The 19,135-nt window shown below is 33.2% G+C and overlaps 2 protein-coding genes across 7 annotated transcripts in view; both read right to left on the bottom strand.

Moving 5' to 3' along the window:
* LOC145694761 (scoloptoxin SSD14-like) overlaps positions 1-19,135 on the bottom strand; it is a 287,880-nt gene that overhangs the window by 74,252 nt on the left and 194,493 nt on the right. The window lies entirely within an intron of this gene.
* LOC145694760 (nuclear protein 1) lies at positions 15,469-16,438 on the bottom strand. The gene has a single exon (XM_081771373.1). It carries the CDS (start codon positions 16,207-16,209, stop codon positions 16,000-16,002), a length of 210 nt encoding a protein of 69 aa, XP_081627499.1. The 5' UTR covers positions 16,210-16,438; the 3' UTR covers positions 15,469-15,999.

The raw sequence follows: 19,135 nt of genomic DNA, 5'->3' as shown, positions 1-19,135 counted from the left end.
CAGGTTTTGTTTCAAATGCTATTCGCGAGCTCCTCCGTGGCTAAGCGGTTAGCGTACGCGCCTTTGGAGCGGGAGACCCGGGTTCGATTCCCGGTGGGAGCTCATGTGGTTCGGATTCCACGTTAATCAGTAGGTCCACGTCTCATATAGCCTCGCTGCTAAAAAGGGACGTTAAACTCAAAATCAACTCAACTCAACTCAAATGCTATTCGCAATAGATCTATGGGATGTATCTAAAGACAAAATTAGTTTATTTATTTAAATTAGTTTATTTAAAGATAAGGAATAAAGTTAATTTCGTTCTTTTCCCCACACATTGTTTTTATTTGGTTAGTTTGTTTTCGGTTATATGATGAAATCCCGAACTTTTTTAAAAAAGGAATCACAGTATTATAAAGCATGTTGCATCTTTGTGTATTCTGCATTAAACTTTCGGAAATGAATCTTTATACTCTTGTTACTGTATGTATGAAATATTATGTCCATAAAAATGCTAAACTAAAATGTTAAAAATGTTAAATTAAAAATATTAAATAATCTGTTTTGGGCGCTCATAAATAGATATTAAATACTTGCAGAATATTAGTACTGCAAATGTATGTTAAGCAATGATTTGATCGTGTCCTACTTAACAGGAAATCCTTCATTGTTCACTTATTTCCGGATCTTTACTTATGATAATTAAAGAGACAAAAGTATGTAACACGAATTGGACACCTCAAAGAGTTACAAATAATTATAAACATTTTGCTTCTTGAAGTTTTTACCTTGGAACATTTGTCAAGTCGTTAATTTCAGTTTACATGTACATTTCAGTTATTGAAATGAGTGCACTATTCAGAGTATGTTTTTTTCCTGTATATAAAAATCATAGGTTTACACCAACATCTGCAGCTTATTACCCAAACACATCTTTTAAAAAATCCTGTTTTATTCAGACTTAATTTTGCTGCCATGCAGGTTTAAACTTGTTAAAAGCTGCGACGACAAGTTCTACAGAGGAATTGCCATCTGAAACAAAGTTGCTTTGACTATACTAAGGTAAGAGAAAAACTCTTCGCACACATACGTTTTTTTTAGAAAAATCTGAAGTTTTGTTCGTACTTTCGACAAAATAATTTGTAATAATTATACAAAACGATCTATGTAAGAGCACAATCTAAAATACCTTTTTTTTTAAATTATTCTACGCTGTTTTCTTCTTTCAACAATACATTATTAGCTCTTCCTTGTACGGGCAAAATAACCACGGGCAAGGTCAAAACAAGTTGGCATTGAAATACGTCATTGACTTACGAAGCCCACTGTTACGATATCGATGACATAAAACGTGTTCTTGGGCTTCCAGGTCTCAAGGTTTGTTTGCAGTGTGCGCCAGATTGTTTATTAATCTTATTTACATTTTTCTATTTAAAAAGTAAGGCCCAATGAGAAGGTACGTGATTGGATCCGGATGTCTGTAAGATGTGATGGCTTTTTTCTTTCTTTCCTGAGAAAGATTTTTTTTTATTATTATTATTATTTATCAGAAATTTATTTTCATGATGTACTCTATTTAAAATCAAATTTTCTTTGAATGATTACTCAAAAATTATACTACAATCGTGCTCATTTGCTCGGAAGTTTGAGGGCGGAAAAGAACATTTTATGAATATTTGAACCTTATTATTGTATTTGAAGAACACAAAAAGTACGAGCCACAGATATCCTTCCCAGCATCATAACGTGAAATTCTGCAACCAGGGGAGTAAATGTTGTTTTTGAGAAACAGTTAGACCTAGCAATATCCTACTGAACTTACAGTAAATTAGATGAAATCGCCAAAAATGAACATATACTACACTAAAGTGTATCTGTTAAGTAAGACAGCGTATTTCAAAATTTTATTTGTTTATATATGCTTTTGTTACTTGCAATTCAAACGCCATTGCATTGGTATCCTACCTTATCCTTTTAAGGATTTTGGTTTATCAAAACTCGTTTGTATTTACCCTGTCTGTCTGTCCCTGTGTGTGTGCGTCCGGGATACACACACACATACAAAAGCCATCCTTGAACATTGATATGAAAGTAATACATATGATTTTGCATGGTCACCTGAACGTATGGAAACTTTCAAGCTATTAAATCCTACAAATCTCGGCCGAAAGTCAAAAGAGGGCTCTTGTCAATTGACATAAAGAAATGTTATTTTTTTAAAAAAGAAAAAAAAGTAAGGAAAAGTCAAATCCTTACATGGGCGAAACGTGGATCTATTCATACGAACCCAAAAGCAAACAGCAATCCACTGTTTGGCTATTTTAAAATGAATCGAAACCTAAGAAAAGTCGTCCGAGGAATGCTGCCAAACAAATTTTTGCTTATTTCTTCAATTATACAGGACATGTAGCAACTTAGCTTTAGAAGATCGAAGGACTGTAAATGCTGAGTACTACACAAAAAATATGTTTGCCAGTGATCATTAATGAATTATATAAAACAAACCTAAATCATCGTATTATTGTTCACCACGAAAAGTCCAGTTATCACTTACACACCAAACTGTTTACTTTTGGTCCAGTAAAAATGTCGAATTAATTACTCATTGTCCGTACTCACTTGATTTATTACCTAACTAATTCTATGACCTACAGAACCAGGAGGTTCAATGCCATGTTCACAAAAGCCCTCCATTGCCTTCTGTCCTTAGCCAAATAGATTTAGTTTCTACTTTGTACTCCTATGTCTGCGACATTATTTTAATATTATCCTCCTATCTGCACCTAGGTCTTCCTAATGGACGTTTTCCAATTGGATTTCCAGTCAAAATTCTGAAAGTATTCCTACTTTCTTTCATTCTGGCTACATGACCTGCCCACCTGATCCTGCTACACTTGATGACCCTAACAATGTTTGATAAATGGTATAAAATACGCAGTTCCCCGTTATGAAGTTTGCGTCATTTCCCATTCTCGTTCTTCTTGGATCCAAATATTCTCAAACATTTTCAGTCTGCGTTCTTCCCTCAGAATAAGCGACCATGTTTCGCAACCACACAGCACAATAGACGTAGTTTTATATATTTTAAGCTTCAAATTCCTCCAATTTACCTAATTACTTCTACGGCAAAACGTTGAATTACGTCTCGGATATCAAATTTCTTGGTCTTTGGGTGTCAGATACATTAGATTGGAAAATTCACATTCAAAAATTATCTAGTAAATTGGCTCAAACCTGTTACATGTTAAAGCTTTTACGAAATAGTGTCAGTCAGCATGTTCTGCTCACAACTTATTTTAGACTTTTTCATTCTAAATTGAAATATGGTATTATATTCTGGGGATCTACTGCACTGCTAAATTCCATATTCGTTTTACAAAAGAGAGCTTTAAGGTTTATGACCGGAAGTAAACCTCGAACTTCTTGTAAACCTCTATTTAAATTTCTTGAAATCTTACCTCTTCCATGTTTATATATATATGAACTTCTAAAATTTGTAAGAAAAGATATACAGATAGGTACAAACAGCTTCCGGTTGAACTCAGATATTCATATGCATAATATAAGACAAGCATCTGATCTTCATGTAGAGTTCTCACGTTTAAAAGTACATAAGAATAGTACATTTCCTATGGCAGTGAATATTTATAACAAGCTTCTTTCCACTTTAAAAAACAAAACATCCGGTTTCAAAAAAGCCGTCAAGTACTACCTACTCGAGCACTGCTTCTATTCTGTAGAAGAATATCTCGCCTGTAGTAAATAAGGTTTAAAGTATATATATATTTTGTATATCTATAATGTAAGGTTTTATTAACTGTTATGTTGTTTTATATTGTTGTATGTAAATTAGAAAAATGAAAATTGTACTTTTTTTTTTTTTTTTTTTTACATAAATTCACACTATTTTAATATTGCATGTAGATTGAAATGTATACATATGTACACATTCAGTGTTCTTATGACGTGTCCAACTCACACGTTCACGTTGTGAACAATTTATATGAAAAAGGATGAAAATAAATACAATACAATACATACAAATACGATGTGTACTGAGTCATTTGTTTTACCTGGAGCAGCTGTTGACATACTCCAAACAATGGTTTCTAAGATAATAGTCCCAGAGTGTAAAAAATTCTCTCGAAATTGCTTTGAGCATATGCAGTAGTGTATTGATTTTAAGGGTGAATATTTTGAGAAACAATAAAGCCAGAATTTTACTTTTTTTTTTTTTTTTTTTTTTTTTTTAATATTGATTGCAGGAAGTTTTCCAGCACCCTTCGTACTTCTCCCAAAGAAGTAACATTATGTGCTAGTTATAATATAATATAATGAACAAATATAAGTAATCTGCATGGATGTGGGAAGGTATACCAGAAACAAATAACTTTAATCAGAAATAGTAAACTATGATAAGTGAAATACTTATAATTCTTGCGGAGCATGTAAAGCAAAGATATGTCTTTTATATTAGCCTTTTCAAAAGTAAGGAAAGATTTCCTATTATAACTAAGAATCAGGTATAATTACATATTAGCAATAACATTTCCTACAAGTATCAATAATCACAAGACAGTTTGCTACAAACTGGTATTTATTTCCAACACTTATGTTGGAAAATAAAATGCAACACTGTCTATTATACCATATTGTAGGGAACTGGCCGAGCTGGCACTATAAACAACGCTACATATTTTTACGCTACGCCTAGATAGATAGATAGATATAGATATAGATAGATAGATAGATAGATAAATAGATAGATATAGGCATATTATCATGTTACATCGAATCTTTTTCATTTTCCTTTACAGAGAAAGAACATCCAATATCAATTTCTACCATTAAAGCTATGTTTTTTTCCACTTTTCCCACCACTAGGACTTTTATATTATTGAAAAAATTAAAATTGGCACATCAGATTGATTATGTATTGTCTTGAACTAGAAAAAAATTCACTGAACAAAGCAATGTTTATTTTAAGATAACTGTGTGACAGTTTCGCCAATTAATAGAACACATTGGCTTCATCGCACACTTCAGTAGATAGTGTCTGATGAACATATTAGCTTCAGTAGATAGTGTCTGATGAACATATTAGCTTCAGTAGACAATGTCTGATGAACATATTAGCTTCAGTAGACAGTGTCTGATGTGCATAGCTTCAGTAGACAGTGTTTGATGAATATATTAGCTTCAGTAGATACTGTCTAAAGAACATATTAGCTTCAGTAGACAGTGTCTGATGAACACTTAGTTTGAGTAGACAGTGTCTGAAGAACATATTAGCTTCAGTAGATACTGTCTGATGAAACCAATATGTTCTGTTAGTTGACATAACTGTCACACAGTTATTTTAAAAAAAAAACATTGCTTTGTTTTCAAGTTCAAGTTATTTAAGATAACAAAGCTAATGTGAACCAGTTACGTATTATCTACATAGATTACATAGTCTAAGTTGTTTATATTATCTACGTGTGGTTTACATGTAAATGTAGACTATCGATTGGACGCACATAACTGCGCAGAATATAACAAAATTAAAATTACTATTGTGTGTTGGGTTCCTTTGGAACTCACAGGAAACAAATTATGCCAGAAGTATGTTATGCTTGATCCATGCTCTGAGAAAGTCAATGTGATAGCCTATAACATAACATATAGAAATTTAAAAAAGCCTGACATTTTCATATATATATATATATATATATATATATATATATATATATATATATATATATATATATATATAAAAATACGGTTTGTAAATCAGGTACCTTAGTGATCTACTCCTCATTTTTTAAAGTGTAGGTTACGTGAGTGATTTCAGGTCGCGACATTTTAGCTTCAATAAAGACTGACACAAAATTTCTGAATTTTCTTATACGCTGATTTTTCCGTCTTCATCATTTGGTGATTATTTTGTAATTTGCTATTAACATTTCCTACCATCTTGTTGAATAAAGAACATAAAATTTTTTAAAAAAGTCAATAAACAATGACGTACGGTTTTCTTTTTTTAATTGCCTGCTTATCTTTTAATTTCTGTACTTTACGTTCTTAAGTAACACCAAGGTTATGAAGAACATACTTTTAACGTGGGCGCCGAACCACGACATGGGGCATGATTCCGGTGTACAGAAAATCATATAAGATCAACTTCACAGATGTTATTCCCTACCGCACTATCTCGCTTCCGAGAACTACATTAAAGGACGACACCATCTGTCCCTGCATAATTGTCAACGAAAGCCTAACAAAATACAAAATCATTAGCGTATTTGAATCGAAGATTGCAGAGAGGACTTGATTCTATTTTGTGCTATTTTCAGATATTAAAGTAAAATTATTTAAATCTCTTCAATGACTATCTTGCTCCACTGAACCTATAACTCAGTGCTTCGTTACAATAATGTAAAACGTTTGGCTTCAGTTGTTTCTACATAGAAAATTGCGTATACCCATAAAGAATCGGAAAATGTCCATAAACCAAATTCATTAAAAAAAAAAAAAAAAAAGGATTTTGTTCCTTTCTGCAATCATCGATTCCTTTACTTTTTCTTACTACCGTACTGTAAATAGTTATATAATTTAATTTCCTAGGTTGTATGTTTTAATTACATATAATGCATGAATACATTTCTACTTGTCTATAAATACTTCTACCGTTGTCTTTTCCTAGTATTGAAAATGAGAAAAATATTTGTTAAAAATTTATTTATATATCTTAAATTTGTTCATTTTATTTTATTATTTTTTTTGTTCTTAAAAGTACAAAAATTAAAGATTAATATTGCAAGTCCTCCTCATAACCTTGAGTAGCTTGTAATAAATTATATTATCGGAAGTATAGGTGCCGACTATGTGGGAGCTCCGGGGCTCAAGCACGTTGAGCACCAACTGAATTTTTGCGTTGGAATTAACTTCGAAATTAAACTATCACGCGGTAAATAATAAAAAGAAACTACAGTGCATGTGATCCCAGGTTAAATTTTAGATAGGAGTGCATACGTGTTAAACAATCCTTTAGCAATACCTATTTTAGACTCTTTGGGCCTTATGTAGAATCGTTCTGACGCGTGACTAGTGCCATACTAAAAGAGTTCGACTAACATATGTTTCCTGCAGTAGTCAGGCCTTTAGTATGGCGATAATCATACGTCAAAAAGACTCTGCATAAGGCTAGTGTTCGAAGTGGGAGGAAAGCAGAGGCGGTATGTTTTATTACTATTTTGGCTCGACATACCAGCTATCTAAATGTTGAAATATAGTGAGGGTATGTTGCCTAAAAGATTAGATTTCTATTTACATAATGACTCAAAACCATGGGAGAGCTTCTCCGTAGTTACTGGGAAAGGGTACATGGGGAAGCTTTACTCCCCGCCCAACTTTCTAAGAATAATTTTTAAAAAAACAAAAAAACGTATGTTGTATTACAGAGAATTATGCACAAAAATGCTCAAAAACCGAGTTTTGTATGAACAATTTTTAAACAATTTATCATGGAACAACTCCCGGACCCACTCGACTGAGCGATATTCCAGACCTCCGGAAGGTCTGCTACCCTTCACAGCAGACAACCCCTAAATCCCTTCATGCTCAAATTTGCAGATTTGAATGCAATGTTCCCTGCGCACTTTTGCCACCATTATTGTGCGTCAGTCATGTACGTTCTTCGAATTTTGCCTTCCATTGTGCTTTAGTAAGATAATCAGAAAATGAAGAAGGAAAGTATTCATGCCATGAGGATTAACTTCCTGATAAATGAATTTATTGGGAAGCAAATAAAAGTTGCTTTCTTATTTTATAATAAAAACTTATCCATATTGAAAAATTTAACTTCCATTAACTAATAATATAAAAGTGAATTAAAAGCAATTGCCAAAGATCTAAATGTTAGGGATACACTTACGCACACAGATATTCACCGCATATGCATTCACAGTGTTGCTCAATAATTAGAAAGATGCAAAAATATATATATATATTTTTTTTAATGAAAAGAATAGATTCTTTTGATTGCATAAATTATATTTTTTCCTCGTAAATAACGAACTCAGTTCTGTATTTCTTTATCATTGTAGGAGCAAAATAAGTTCCAACGAACTAATAACAATACTTTCCGATTTCAGTTTAAACTAGTCGCCTCAATATAGTTCTTTTTGTTTTAATTGCGCTTATAACTAATTCCTTTCTGTCATATGACCCTTATCTGCAACTAATACGAGGTCTTGTATAGGAACAACGGGTGAACTTCATTGTAGACACCTCATTTTAAAAACAAAAGGTAGGAAAGATAACAAAAATGTCGGTGTTGGCAACTTAGAAATTATTTCGACATAATAAATTATATATTTGACGTACAAAGCTATTTGTCCATTAATGTGTATAAAAATGGATTTATTAAAGGTATATGTGCAATCACTTTCCGGAGGCGGTATGTATTGATCAATAAAAAAGAAGAAGAAGAAGCGGTATGGCATACCACTGCATACCGTCTCACTTCGACCACTGCGTAAGGCCCTTCAGGTTTACGGCATATCGAGGAACAAGCGATGTAACATTACAGTGATCATAATAATCTGTGAGTGTAATTTTGTACAATTATTTCTTTAAAGTACTTGGTGTTTGATGTTGTTAATTTATATTTTTTTAAAAAAAATGTAAAATGCTTTATGTAAATTGCAAGCCAGTTGAACCATTTTCTATTTTAACTCAAATTATCTTCAAATATTCTAAAAGTTTGCCTGTAATCATTATTATTTTAATAATTTTCTATCTCCTTATTTTGGCCAATATTGCTAAATACGTTTGACATTCACAAACAAAATCTTAATGTTTAGGAATTTTGTTCAATATAAAGTTTAGGAAATCGTGCTAAAATAAATAAAATTAATTTTCTCTTAGCCTTTGCAATTTAAAAAATAATTTCACGGTTTATTTTATTTCAGAAGCTCTTGATTGTCTTTTTCGCCTCTAAGCAGTGTTGAATTCAGACTTTTGTACAAGGGGGGAGGCAATAAAAAATTAAGGGGGGCCGTGTTCTAGATTGCAATAGGGCAGCAGGAATCAGTCACAACAAAACTTCCGACTTGTTATTGTCTGCTCGGTTGCAATAACCAACGTACTGTTATTTTTACCTAACTAATGTTGTAAAGCGTTTGTTTGCGTTTGTACCTACTTTCCAAGTTTTTATTTAACCTCGACTTTATATGGAAACGCGGTTTGTTAATTGGAACAATTAGATTGGGCAAAAGAAGAAACTAATTTTCTTTAAAAAAACAGAAGTCTTTGCTTTTAAGACTTCTTATTTCCGAAACAAGTAAACAAAAAAAAAAAAAAAAAAAATTATGCATGTTTGTAGATGTTCTAGGGGGGCGCATATATATTCTAGAGAGAGCTCAGAACCCCCTTGAACATGCCTGAATTCAACACTGCCTCTAAGGAAGAATTTTGGAACCACTGATCTATTTGATCTACTGAAAAATGACAATTAAATTTTGAGAAATTTAAAAATCGGCACCATGATCGGAAGTGCTCTTTATTGTTGAGAAGTTAATTGTCTAAGTTATGTCACAATTTGAAGTCTTTATTTCTTGACAACACTATTTCAATTCATATTCTGTAAATAGTAATAGTAACAATAGTAATTCAGGAGGATATTACTGACCACACTTAACTACAGTAACCTCGATTCTTTAAAATTAAATGGAAACACACTATTTCATCGTATGACGCATGGACTGTTTATTTACATGAGAGCATGGCTTTAAAATAAACCTATTATAGACAATTTGTTAAGTGTCTTAATCTTGACTAAGGCAATTTATCCCACACAACACTATATTTCTTGACTCAAATAGGCCTCAAATAAGAATAATAAAATTATAGGTCAAAGAAGAATAAAAAAAAGCTATATGTAACGAAGTTGACTAGATCTTTTTGTTTTGTTTAATTTTCTTTTAGAATGTTACACTTTGATTTAGAAGAGAAATGAAATGACATTTTGACATCCTAAGATTATATACTGGAAGCTAAAAGAGACATGATTTAAAAAAAAAAGGGGGGGGGGAGGAATTTAATGGAAGAACTGGTGGAATGAGAAAGGGGAGAAAAATGAGAGTACCCACCAAACATTAACTCAGAAACATGATGTTATTTATTATAAACTCGAATAACTAATGATAGCACCTCGGTTCCCTCACAGCAGACATGAGGATTTTACCATTGCGTTCCCTCTCAAACTTACTGAATGCTTCAAATATGCATATAAGAAAAGCATAGCAAAAACACGTTGATTGTAAGTATATACAATGAAATGGTGTAGCCATGTGTATGATCTTACTTATCTACAAAAATCTCTTCAGTAGAAAGATGGTTAGCATTTTTAACTTTAATGGCGTACTTCGGTTCTATTCCCGGCGATGACAAGATCTTCATTAGCCAATAGTTAACAGCAAATGCATGGAATGTTTGTCTAGAAAAATCTAAGACATAAAAAGCCCGGAAGAAAACTACAATCTTAACAATAGAAAGCCATGTATCACGGACAAACATGAGAGCCTTGAGTTCACACACTCAATGTATGTACTCATTTTTCCCGTCGTTCCTTGCAAAATTGAATCCACTTTGTCAATAAATGTGAGATCCTATGCGTAAAATCATCTTATTCATTGTGGTTTTATGTTGTGTAGCTGTGATGAAATTTGTACCGACGAAGATGTTTTAGGAAAAAAAAAAATTCTAAAGGCCAAGATTCAGTCAGTATGATTGGTGATGAATCATTGTCCAATTTAGTTTTCTACTTTTGATGAATACACTGAGGTCTGGCATTATCGTGGTGGTGTGTAATCTGACCATTATGCTGTTTCGTTCGAAACTCTTTATGAAACTTTTCTAATGTCCAGCAATATAGTAATACTTTCCTTTACTTACTGTATTCTAGGAAACAGACCAATCCCATTTAGTTTTAACCCAAAAAGTAGATTTTGGCATTTATCTATCTTCATTACGCTTTCCGTAATCTGATCTTATTTTTTGTAAATGAATCGATAACAACATAAAACATGAAAATTTCGGAAAGTGTGCCATTTAATAATTAGAAACTCTATCAAACGAAGTAATACTTGTTGTCAAAAATATTTATATAATGAAGAAATTTTATATCCGACAATAGTGACATCATGAAATTCGCAACTAGGTTTCTATCCTATAAGAAAGGGACCTGAAAATTGTTATGTAAAAGTATGAATTTGCAAATGTTTAATGATTATTCAACTTATTCTTTTATTTACTGCGTATTATCAATGTATTATTGACTGTACTGTTTCAGCATCCCTTAGTACCTTCCTCAGTGTATCTTGGTAACTCAACTCATATTGTGTAATTCTTACGTTTTCAAAATTTTCATCTTAAACTATTCCGTGTGCACAGTAAACAATGACAAAGTTTTTTGATCTCATCATCATTTTTTTTTTTTAACCGTGAACATGAAATAGCGTGTTTATGCTGCTGAGGAGGGTACCAGAGATTATTGAAATAGCATACTGTAGTTATGTATATTGTTATGTAGCACAAATTCTGTAGTACATTATTTAATAGCATTCTGTAAGCATTATCTGATTTGCAAATTTTTTATCCTTTACTTTATTGCTGTTACAGTGCTCAATAAAATTCCAAAAGGAAAGGAGAGCATGACGAAGACACACAACCTATAGGCTATTTTTTTCTGTTCCTCTCTTCTTTTTTCACTGCACTTGATTGAGTGTTTAATAACGGAAATCATAAATCAGGGACTTTACCTGTACCCGCACATCATTATCTGTAACACCACAGTCTTCTCTACTACATCAATATCATAGAAATCTAAATAACTTTTTGCATTTGTTGAGTACTGAAGAAGAAATCATTACCTGTAACCAGAACCATTGCCATAAGGTAGGTCCATGCGTTCCAGACCCTTCCCGAAAATTAAGGGGAAAAGAAGAAAACAATAGCTACTAAAAATTGAATAGTAATTCTTACATTAACTTTTAAACAGTGCAACAGTCAGAGCCCTCCCCAAAATGAAGTTTCTGACTACAGGCATGCCTGTAACCACACACTACCTGTAACACCACAGTCTTCTCTTCCAGCAGATTACAATAGAAAAAAAAAAATCCGATTGACCATTATTGTTCAACTACCACACAAAAATCATAGAAATCTACATAATTTTTTGCGTTTGATGAGTATTGAAAAAAACAACCCTATGAATGAATCCAATAATTTCTTTACTTCCAGTAACAACGAAAGCGTAAGATTTCAAGTTATAATTTCAGTTCCACACAATATGGATGCCCAGTAAAGAAAGCGCAGATCAAAATATAATTTCGCATTTATTTTATGCAGTACGTTTCCTTACCTTTCATCCATGGGCGCCCGAAGGGGGAGCTGTGGAGGCCGACCCCCCTGAGTTAAGCAAATGTATTAAATTTCTTAAGATTTTCTTAATACAAATAAGAAGATGTCTCTCCCCCCTAGAAAATTTCCTTCGGGCGCTCATGCTTTGATCTATTTACTCTTTCTTGTTTCGGAAATTAGACAAAAGCTGCAATTCTCTTTCAGTTTAATGCTTATTGGTCAATGCGAATCATAATCATTATTACACTGCATATATAGCAGTACCATGGAATCGTACGTTTCTTTGGAATCCATCCGAAACAAATGATGCCGGAAGTAGGCACGTCACGCTTGACCCACCCATTGCAAATGTTTAATTTGGAAAGATTGCATATACTCAAAATTTTATGTAAGCAATAATATTGAGAATATGTAATCCGGCCAAATCTGAAGAGATGGGCAAAAATTGCATAAACACATTTCTTATACAAATAGATTATAACAGATTATGACATAGTTTTATGAAACAAAGGTTTCAACCTTTAAAAATTTTTTTGTAAACCCAACAAACTACATGTTCCACCCTTGGGACCAGTGGTTCTCAGTGGTGATGTGTCGCGCAGTCCCATAAAGTGTGTCGTGAAATTTGGGGATTTAATGAGCCAATTAGTCAGAATCAATTTAGAGACAAACTGTAACAGTTAGCGCCTCCAGCGGCACTAATAATGCTCAGTACTATATAGAGTTGCTGCTTTTTAGAAACTTATAGTTTTACACTATTATTAGTGGCGTACACCACAAGGACGGGTTCGGGATTTTAATTCTCTTGTGCAAGATATTATGGGAAAAGAAATATTTACTAGATTAAGATATACATAAATCGTGCATGTCCTGAAAGGAAATGAGATAGAATGGTTGGCACCCGCTTAATGAAACTTTTGAGTATTCCGTGACGTATAATTTATATAATTATAATATATCAAACAACTGTGTCGCCATGTCGTAGGTGTATAGTAAAGTATGTCGTCAGCAAAAAAGATTGAGAATCAGCCTTAAACCATTTGTAGTCTGCGACCCCCTTCTCTACTTCAGCGACATTTTACGTCACTTATGTTGTGAACCACTGTTTTAAATTACTAGCGAAGAGATAAAATGGTTCACTATTAGCACATATAGTTAAGGGGACAGACTACTAAATATTTTTCAAAAGCTAACAATTTTTCTTTTGCCAGTTTTTCGTAAGTGAAAAGAGATAATGAAAAGTAACTTACCTCAGTAATAGATAATAGATAATGTTATTCTACACCCGAAAATATGAATCGGAAGAATTTTCAGTGTTGCCATCCATAGAAATTACAGTGTGACCAGAATTTGAATTACCCATCCTAGGTTAAGGCAGCGACTAGAAAAATGAACTCAACGGCAATTGATGACTTATCATGCTGTCTGTGTTCCTTGTTAATTACTTTTTTAAATAATGTTCGTATTTTAATTCTACTGATAATTAAAAATTATTTATTTTATACTCTTTATTACAAAATAAATACAAATATTATTTAAAAAGTAGTTAACAAGAAGAAACATAGACAGTATGATAAGTCATCAATTGCCGTTGAGTTCATTTTTCTAGTCGCTGCCTTAACCTAGATTTTTGGGTAATTCAAATTCTGGTCACACTGTAATTTCTATGGATGGCAACACTGAAAATTCTTCCGATTCGTATTTTCGGGTGTAGAATAACATTATCTATTACTGAGGTAAGTTACTTTTCATTATCTCTTTTCACTTACGAAAACCTGACAAAAGAAAAATTGTTAACTTTTGAAAAATATTTAGTAGCTAGTCTGTCCCCTTAAGTTTGAAAGTAGAATCTCTTTGATGGTTACCTTGTCAATAAACATTGAACTAATCGATAAATTTATAAATCGTCGTATGAGAACTAGAGGAACGTAACTCCATTTTAGTAGGATTACAGAACAGAGGGATTTTTTTTTTCAAACAAATGTTGTTTTAATAAAATGGTAAACACATTTTGCATTGCAGGTAAGTCACTGACAAAGTCAACTTCAATAACACTTATAACACCAAGTAGAGCTTTCGGAATTACGTTCATAATCCAAGCAAACAAAAATTCCATTCTTGGAGTTACGTTCTTTTGGCTCATGCGACGAAATGCAATATTTTCTGTCTAAATAAAATATCTATAATTTCTAGAAAAATATAATAAAGTACATTACCAAATGCACTTTCTAAACATGAATAATTATACTAATAATAAAGAACTCTTCATGTCAATAGCTCTTCACTATCGACCCAGTGGCGTCATTTCAGACTTTGCTTGGGGGGAGGGGCAAGAGCACCACCGAGATAAGACTTTCACGTTTTGTCTACTATATTAACAAACAATCGACTAAAGTATATGTATTCCTCAAACTCTTGGGGGACAATTGCCCCTCCTGCCCTTCCTAAATGACGCCCCTGTATCGACCATTAAACTATATAGTAGACTCCAGATTTTAAAGTTAATGCGACCGTAATCCCGAAAGCATAGGAAGACTGCAGAATTGGACTGTAGTATCGCTTGGTATTCAAGTGACCAAGTGCGTGCTCCCTATCTGTAAGGTCCCAAGTTCGATACCTATTGAAGTTGTTCAACCTTGAACGAAATCCCTAATAAAATGGTACGAATCACATTATATTATTATTTTCGGAATAAAGACACTTAGAACATGACTCACTACTTAATTTTTAATAAATAAATAAAAATTGTGATTAATGTGCTTTCAAAGAAAGCATATTACTTAACTCAAAATTTCTATGCCGAGAAATGGAAAATCTGGATTAATGTGATTCCACAGATTATGATTCTTGAACAAAATAATCTATAAATAAATAAATTGTCAAGAGATATGGCACCAAGATTTCCCAGCCACCTTTTTACTTTACAAACTTAAGGAAATGAAACAATCGATAAACCAACAAAGCAAAAAAAAAAAAAAACCTGCTATATATTACAGAATTATTAACCCGACATTTTCCAACATTTTCTTAGAATTATTGAATTTTAAATAAATAAATAAACAAATAAATGTTAATAATAACTACTTGTTACAAGTACACTCATTACGAGTTTTTATTATTTTTCAGATATTTTTGATACAGTTTTGATGGTGCCAATTATTATTTTTTAAGTAGTTTTGTTTTGTTTTTAATAAATAGTCCGAAAAGAATTTTGCTGTAAAAATTCTGAGATACTTATAAAAGTCAAGAAAGCTGTTTCTAGCAAAGAAGTGCATATAACAATTTGCATATTAGAACTTTTTTTCTTTCTTTTTTTATCAGTCACACAGCACTGAGAATCTCTTTCTCAATAATAATAATAATATACATATATTTTTGTTATATATTTTCTTGCATGCTGCAAATAGCACTTGTCTCTTATCAAGTGAAAAAAAAAAAAAATTGTAATAGGAAACAAAGCGTCAGTCCATTATCTTGAGCCACAACTCGTGATCCCGGTTAGTACGAAAGCACTGTTCATTGGAACATAAACAATAAAAGAACTTCATACCCCCACAGAGATGAGAAACAAGTGTCCCTGCGGATAGAGAGAAACACACCAAATTCACACCTCGGTTAACTTTTTGCCTTAGCTGGAACTTTCCTATTGTTTTCAGTGTTCTGCAGTTTTGTCACGATTTTCCGGGAGTGTCCACTAGGATCAAAATGGTTCGTGTGTTCACAAGCTTCTTTCTTTGTTCTCTGTTTGCCACTGTGTCCTGAATATAAGTGCTTGTCCTGGTCAAAATTATAGTGCTCGTATTCGTCAAAGTGACTTTCCGACATTTTGTATACTATAGAACACACACACGTAGATCACTTAAAACAGCTGAACACAACAACTAACTGGTCTTCTCTCCCTTTTAAAAACTACTTGAAAAAATAAAACACAAAACTTCTACTGCTTCCGTGGTTCACTCGCTTGGTTCGTCGTCTGCTTAGTGTTGAATGTTGATTCTTGCCAGAGAAGGCGCTTTAAAAAACTCCATGGACACGTTGCACAGCTGCTAGTTTATAATAATACCGTTACAGAAAGTTCGAGACATGCGCACTGTGCTAGAACTTTCACTTTCACGCACATGAAACTCTGGGTTGAAGGCGGAGCCTATTCCTTCCTCTATCTTGTTGCCAAGTTCTCTCGTATGTTCTCTTGTTCAGTTCCTTCAGAATCAGACGCTTTTATAGGTTTCAAGGATAACCTGTTTCTTTTTTTCATGGTTTATGATTTCTTGTAAAGAAAAATTTCGAGATCCATATTCAGTTACTGTATATGAGAAAATAACTAAATATACACTCATTTTTTAAAAATTAATAATTGCGTATTGTTTAATAGTTGGCGTTATGGGAGGAGTGACAAACTTTGCCTTTCTCGGCTTAACTACAGAAGTGGGCCACATCGAAATTTAAATAATAAATCACAGTAGATAAACAGGCAGCATATACGATAATCAAGCACCTCTCCTTTATTTTATTTTTTTAAGTATTCATGAGAAAATTTTATGTAACCTAGCACTAGCATATGATAAATACATCTATCTAAGCAAAATATTTTTCCTAGAAATAGGCGCTTCCGCCTTTATCATGTTGGCCCACCGGAAATTGCCGGGTAACCCATAGATAACACTACCCCTGGTAGGTGTGTGTAATGCCGGTTTCGATTTTCCGTGCAGATAACTTGATGTTTATTCGTCGATTTTCCGTGAATATTTGAGTTAAGAAGTAGCGAACTCGAGTTTAAAAGCCACACATAACAGTTAAAAAAAAAAAGACATGCTGATCATCAAAACCCATCCAGCGTTACCACGTCTAGATTTATCTGTAGATATACAGACCTTTTAATAGCAATACGGAAAAATATACTTTTTGGTATTACCTACAGATTTTTTTTGTAGGGCTATTATTTTCTAGTATTGCATTACTGTTTATAATAAATATACATATGGCTAGAAACTCTCAGATATAAACATTGATTTTTGCGTGTATTAATGAGATTTGTGATGCCTCTGAATGTGGATAATAACTTTTTCAAAATCAATATTAACTGACTTCAACCAAAACACTAAAAAGCAGACAAATAATAATAATGAAGTCCTTAAAAGCAGAAATAATTCATTACTATTATGCTATAAAAATGTTGAATCTGTGCCAAGTCAAATTAATACCTGATATAAAATTAGTTTTGATTATAATTTTATGAAGGGTTAATTTGTTTATCTTGGCATATACTTCAAAATTTTATACATAATAGTAATGAATTATCTTCTGGTTTTAAGCGCTTTATTATTAGTATTTTCTGCTTTTTAGTGTTTTTTTTATCATTTTCTACTTTTTAGCGCTTTTATCGAAGTCGGTTAATGTTTTTAAGCGTTTATTTCCTGCTTTTTAGTGCGTTCTTGAAGTCTGTTAATTTTTCTTTTAAGTTTGTTTAATATTTCCGCAGTTTTTCGTTACTGCAGTAGTTTAGTTAGATACTTAAACTAAAGGTAGGACACAAACTTCCTATACAATGGGTCGGCTTACGGAACATGCGTGACCAGTAGCGTACCCAGGAATTTATTTCGGGGGGGGGGGTTCAAACTAAATATGAAGCTATTTTATATTAAAATTGCTAAAATTGACCCTAAAATTAGGCTAAATTTTTAAAAAGTCGAAATTTCGGGGGGGGTCCGGACCCCCGTGTCCCCCCCTTCCGTACGTCCCTGTGCGTGACCATATACAGAGACGTACGCAGGAATTTATTTCGGGAATCTAAATTCAATATGAGAATAAATCATATTAAAATTTGTAAAATCATCCCAAAAATTAGACTATTTTTACAAGGAACTCGGGATTTCAGGGGTCCGAACCTTCAGGACCCACTCCCTGTGTACGTTCCTATATATATAAATAAGTCTACGGAATTATAGTTGAACAGAGACAGGGTATTAACGCTATCATCTGTTGACGAGTATTATTGTCTAATTCCAAAGATTTTCATTTATTCAAGATAAAATTTATATGGAACCTACAAGAAGGTATAGGTACTCTTTGAAACTAAGAAAGAATAATCAAAATCGGTGCATCTGTGTTGGATCTAATATAAATGAAATAAAGTTTGTTTGTCTGTGTGTCTGACTGTGGCCCGGGGACCAGACGAGTAGATGGAGAGTTAGCCTACCAAATTTTTGTCACGGATATCTTATCCAGGCCCCAGACCAAGACGAAGCGTTTTTTTTTTTTTGTTTTTTTTTTAATTTCGAAGCAGGGAGGCGTTTACTGGAACCGGCCTGGGGACCAGACGAGTGAACCGAAAGTTACCAAATTTTGGTCACGGGTACCTTGGTCTACGTCCCAGACCAAGATGAAGCGTTCTTTTCAAAATTCGAACCATGGGGTCTTGGGGGAAGGGGGCGTTTACCGGGACATGTAAAAATAGTAGAAAATGGCCGATATTACTGTCGAATTAATAGTTTTCGCGATTGCTGTGATCAATGGTGAAACTCCAATCGCATTCACCCCATTCGGCTGCGGACCGGGGGTCACGGGGAGGGGGGCGAACCGAGAAATGTAAAAATAATGTAAAATGGCAAATATTAGTGTCAAATTAAAAGTTTTTGCGATCGCTGAAATCAATGGTAACACTTTCACTAGCGATGACTTTCAAATTCAGCTGCCATTGTATGCGGGTCGGGGGTCACTTGCGGGGAGGGGGTTACCGAGATATGTAAAACTA

This window comes from Thermobia domestica, chromosome 9, assembly GCF_964235325.1.
Source record: "Thermobia domestica chromosome 9, izTheDome1.hap1.1, whole genome shotgun sequence".
In the NCBI taxonomy this organism is placed as follows: domain Eukaryota; kingdom Metazoa; phylum Arthropoda; class Insecta; order Zygentoma; family Lepismatidae; genus Thermobia; species Thermobia domestica.
Note: the sequence above shows the minus strand (reverse complement) of the source record. Positions and strands in the feature narration are given on the sequence as shown.

Bases quoted from the DNA above. Each gene is read 5' to 3' on its own strand.
- LOC145694760 (XM_081771373.1), bottom strand. From the start codon at position 16,209: ATGTCGGAAAGTCACTTTGACGAATACGAGCACTATAATTTTGACCAG.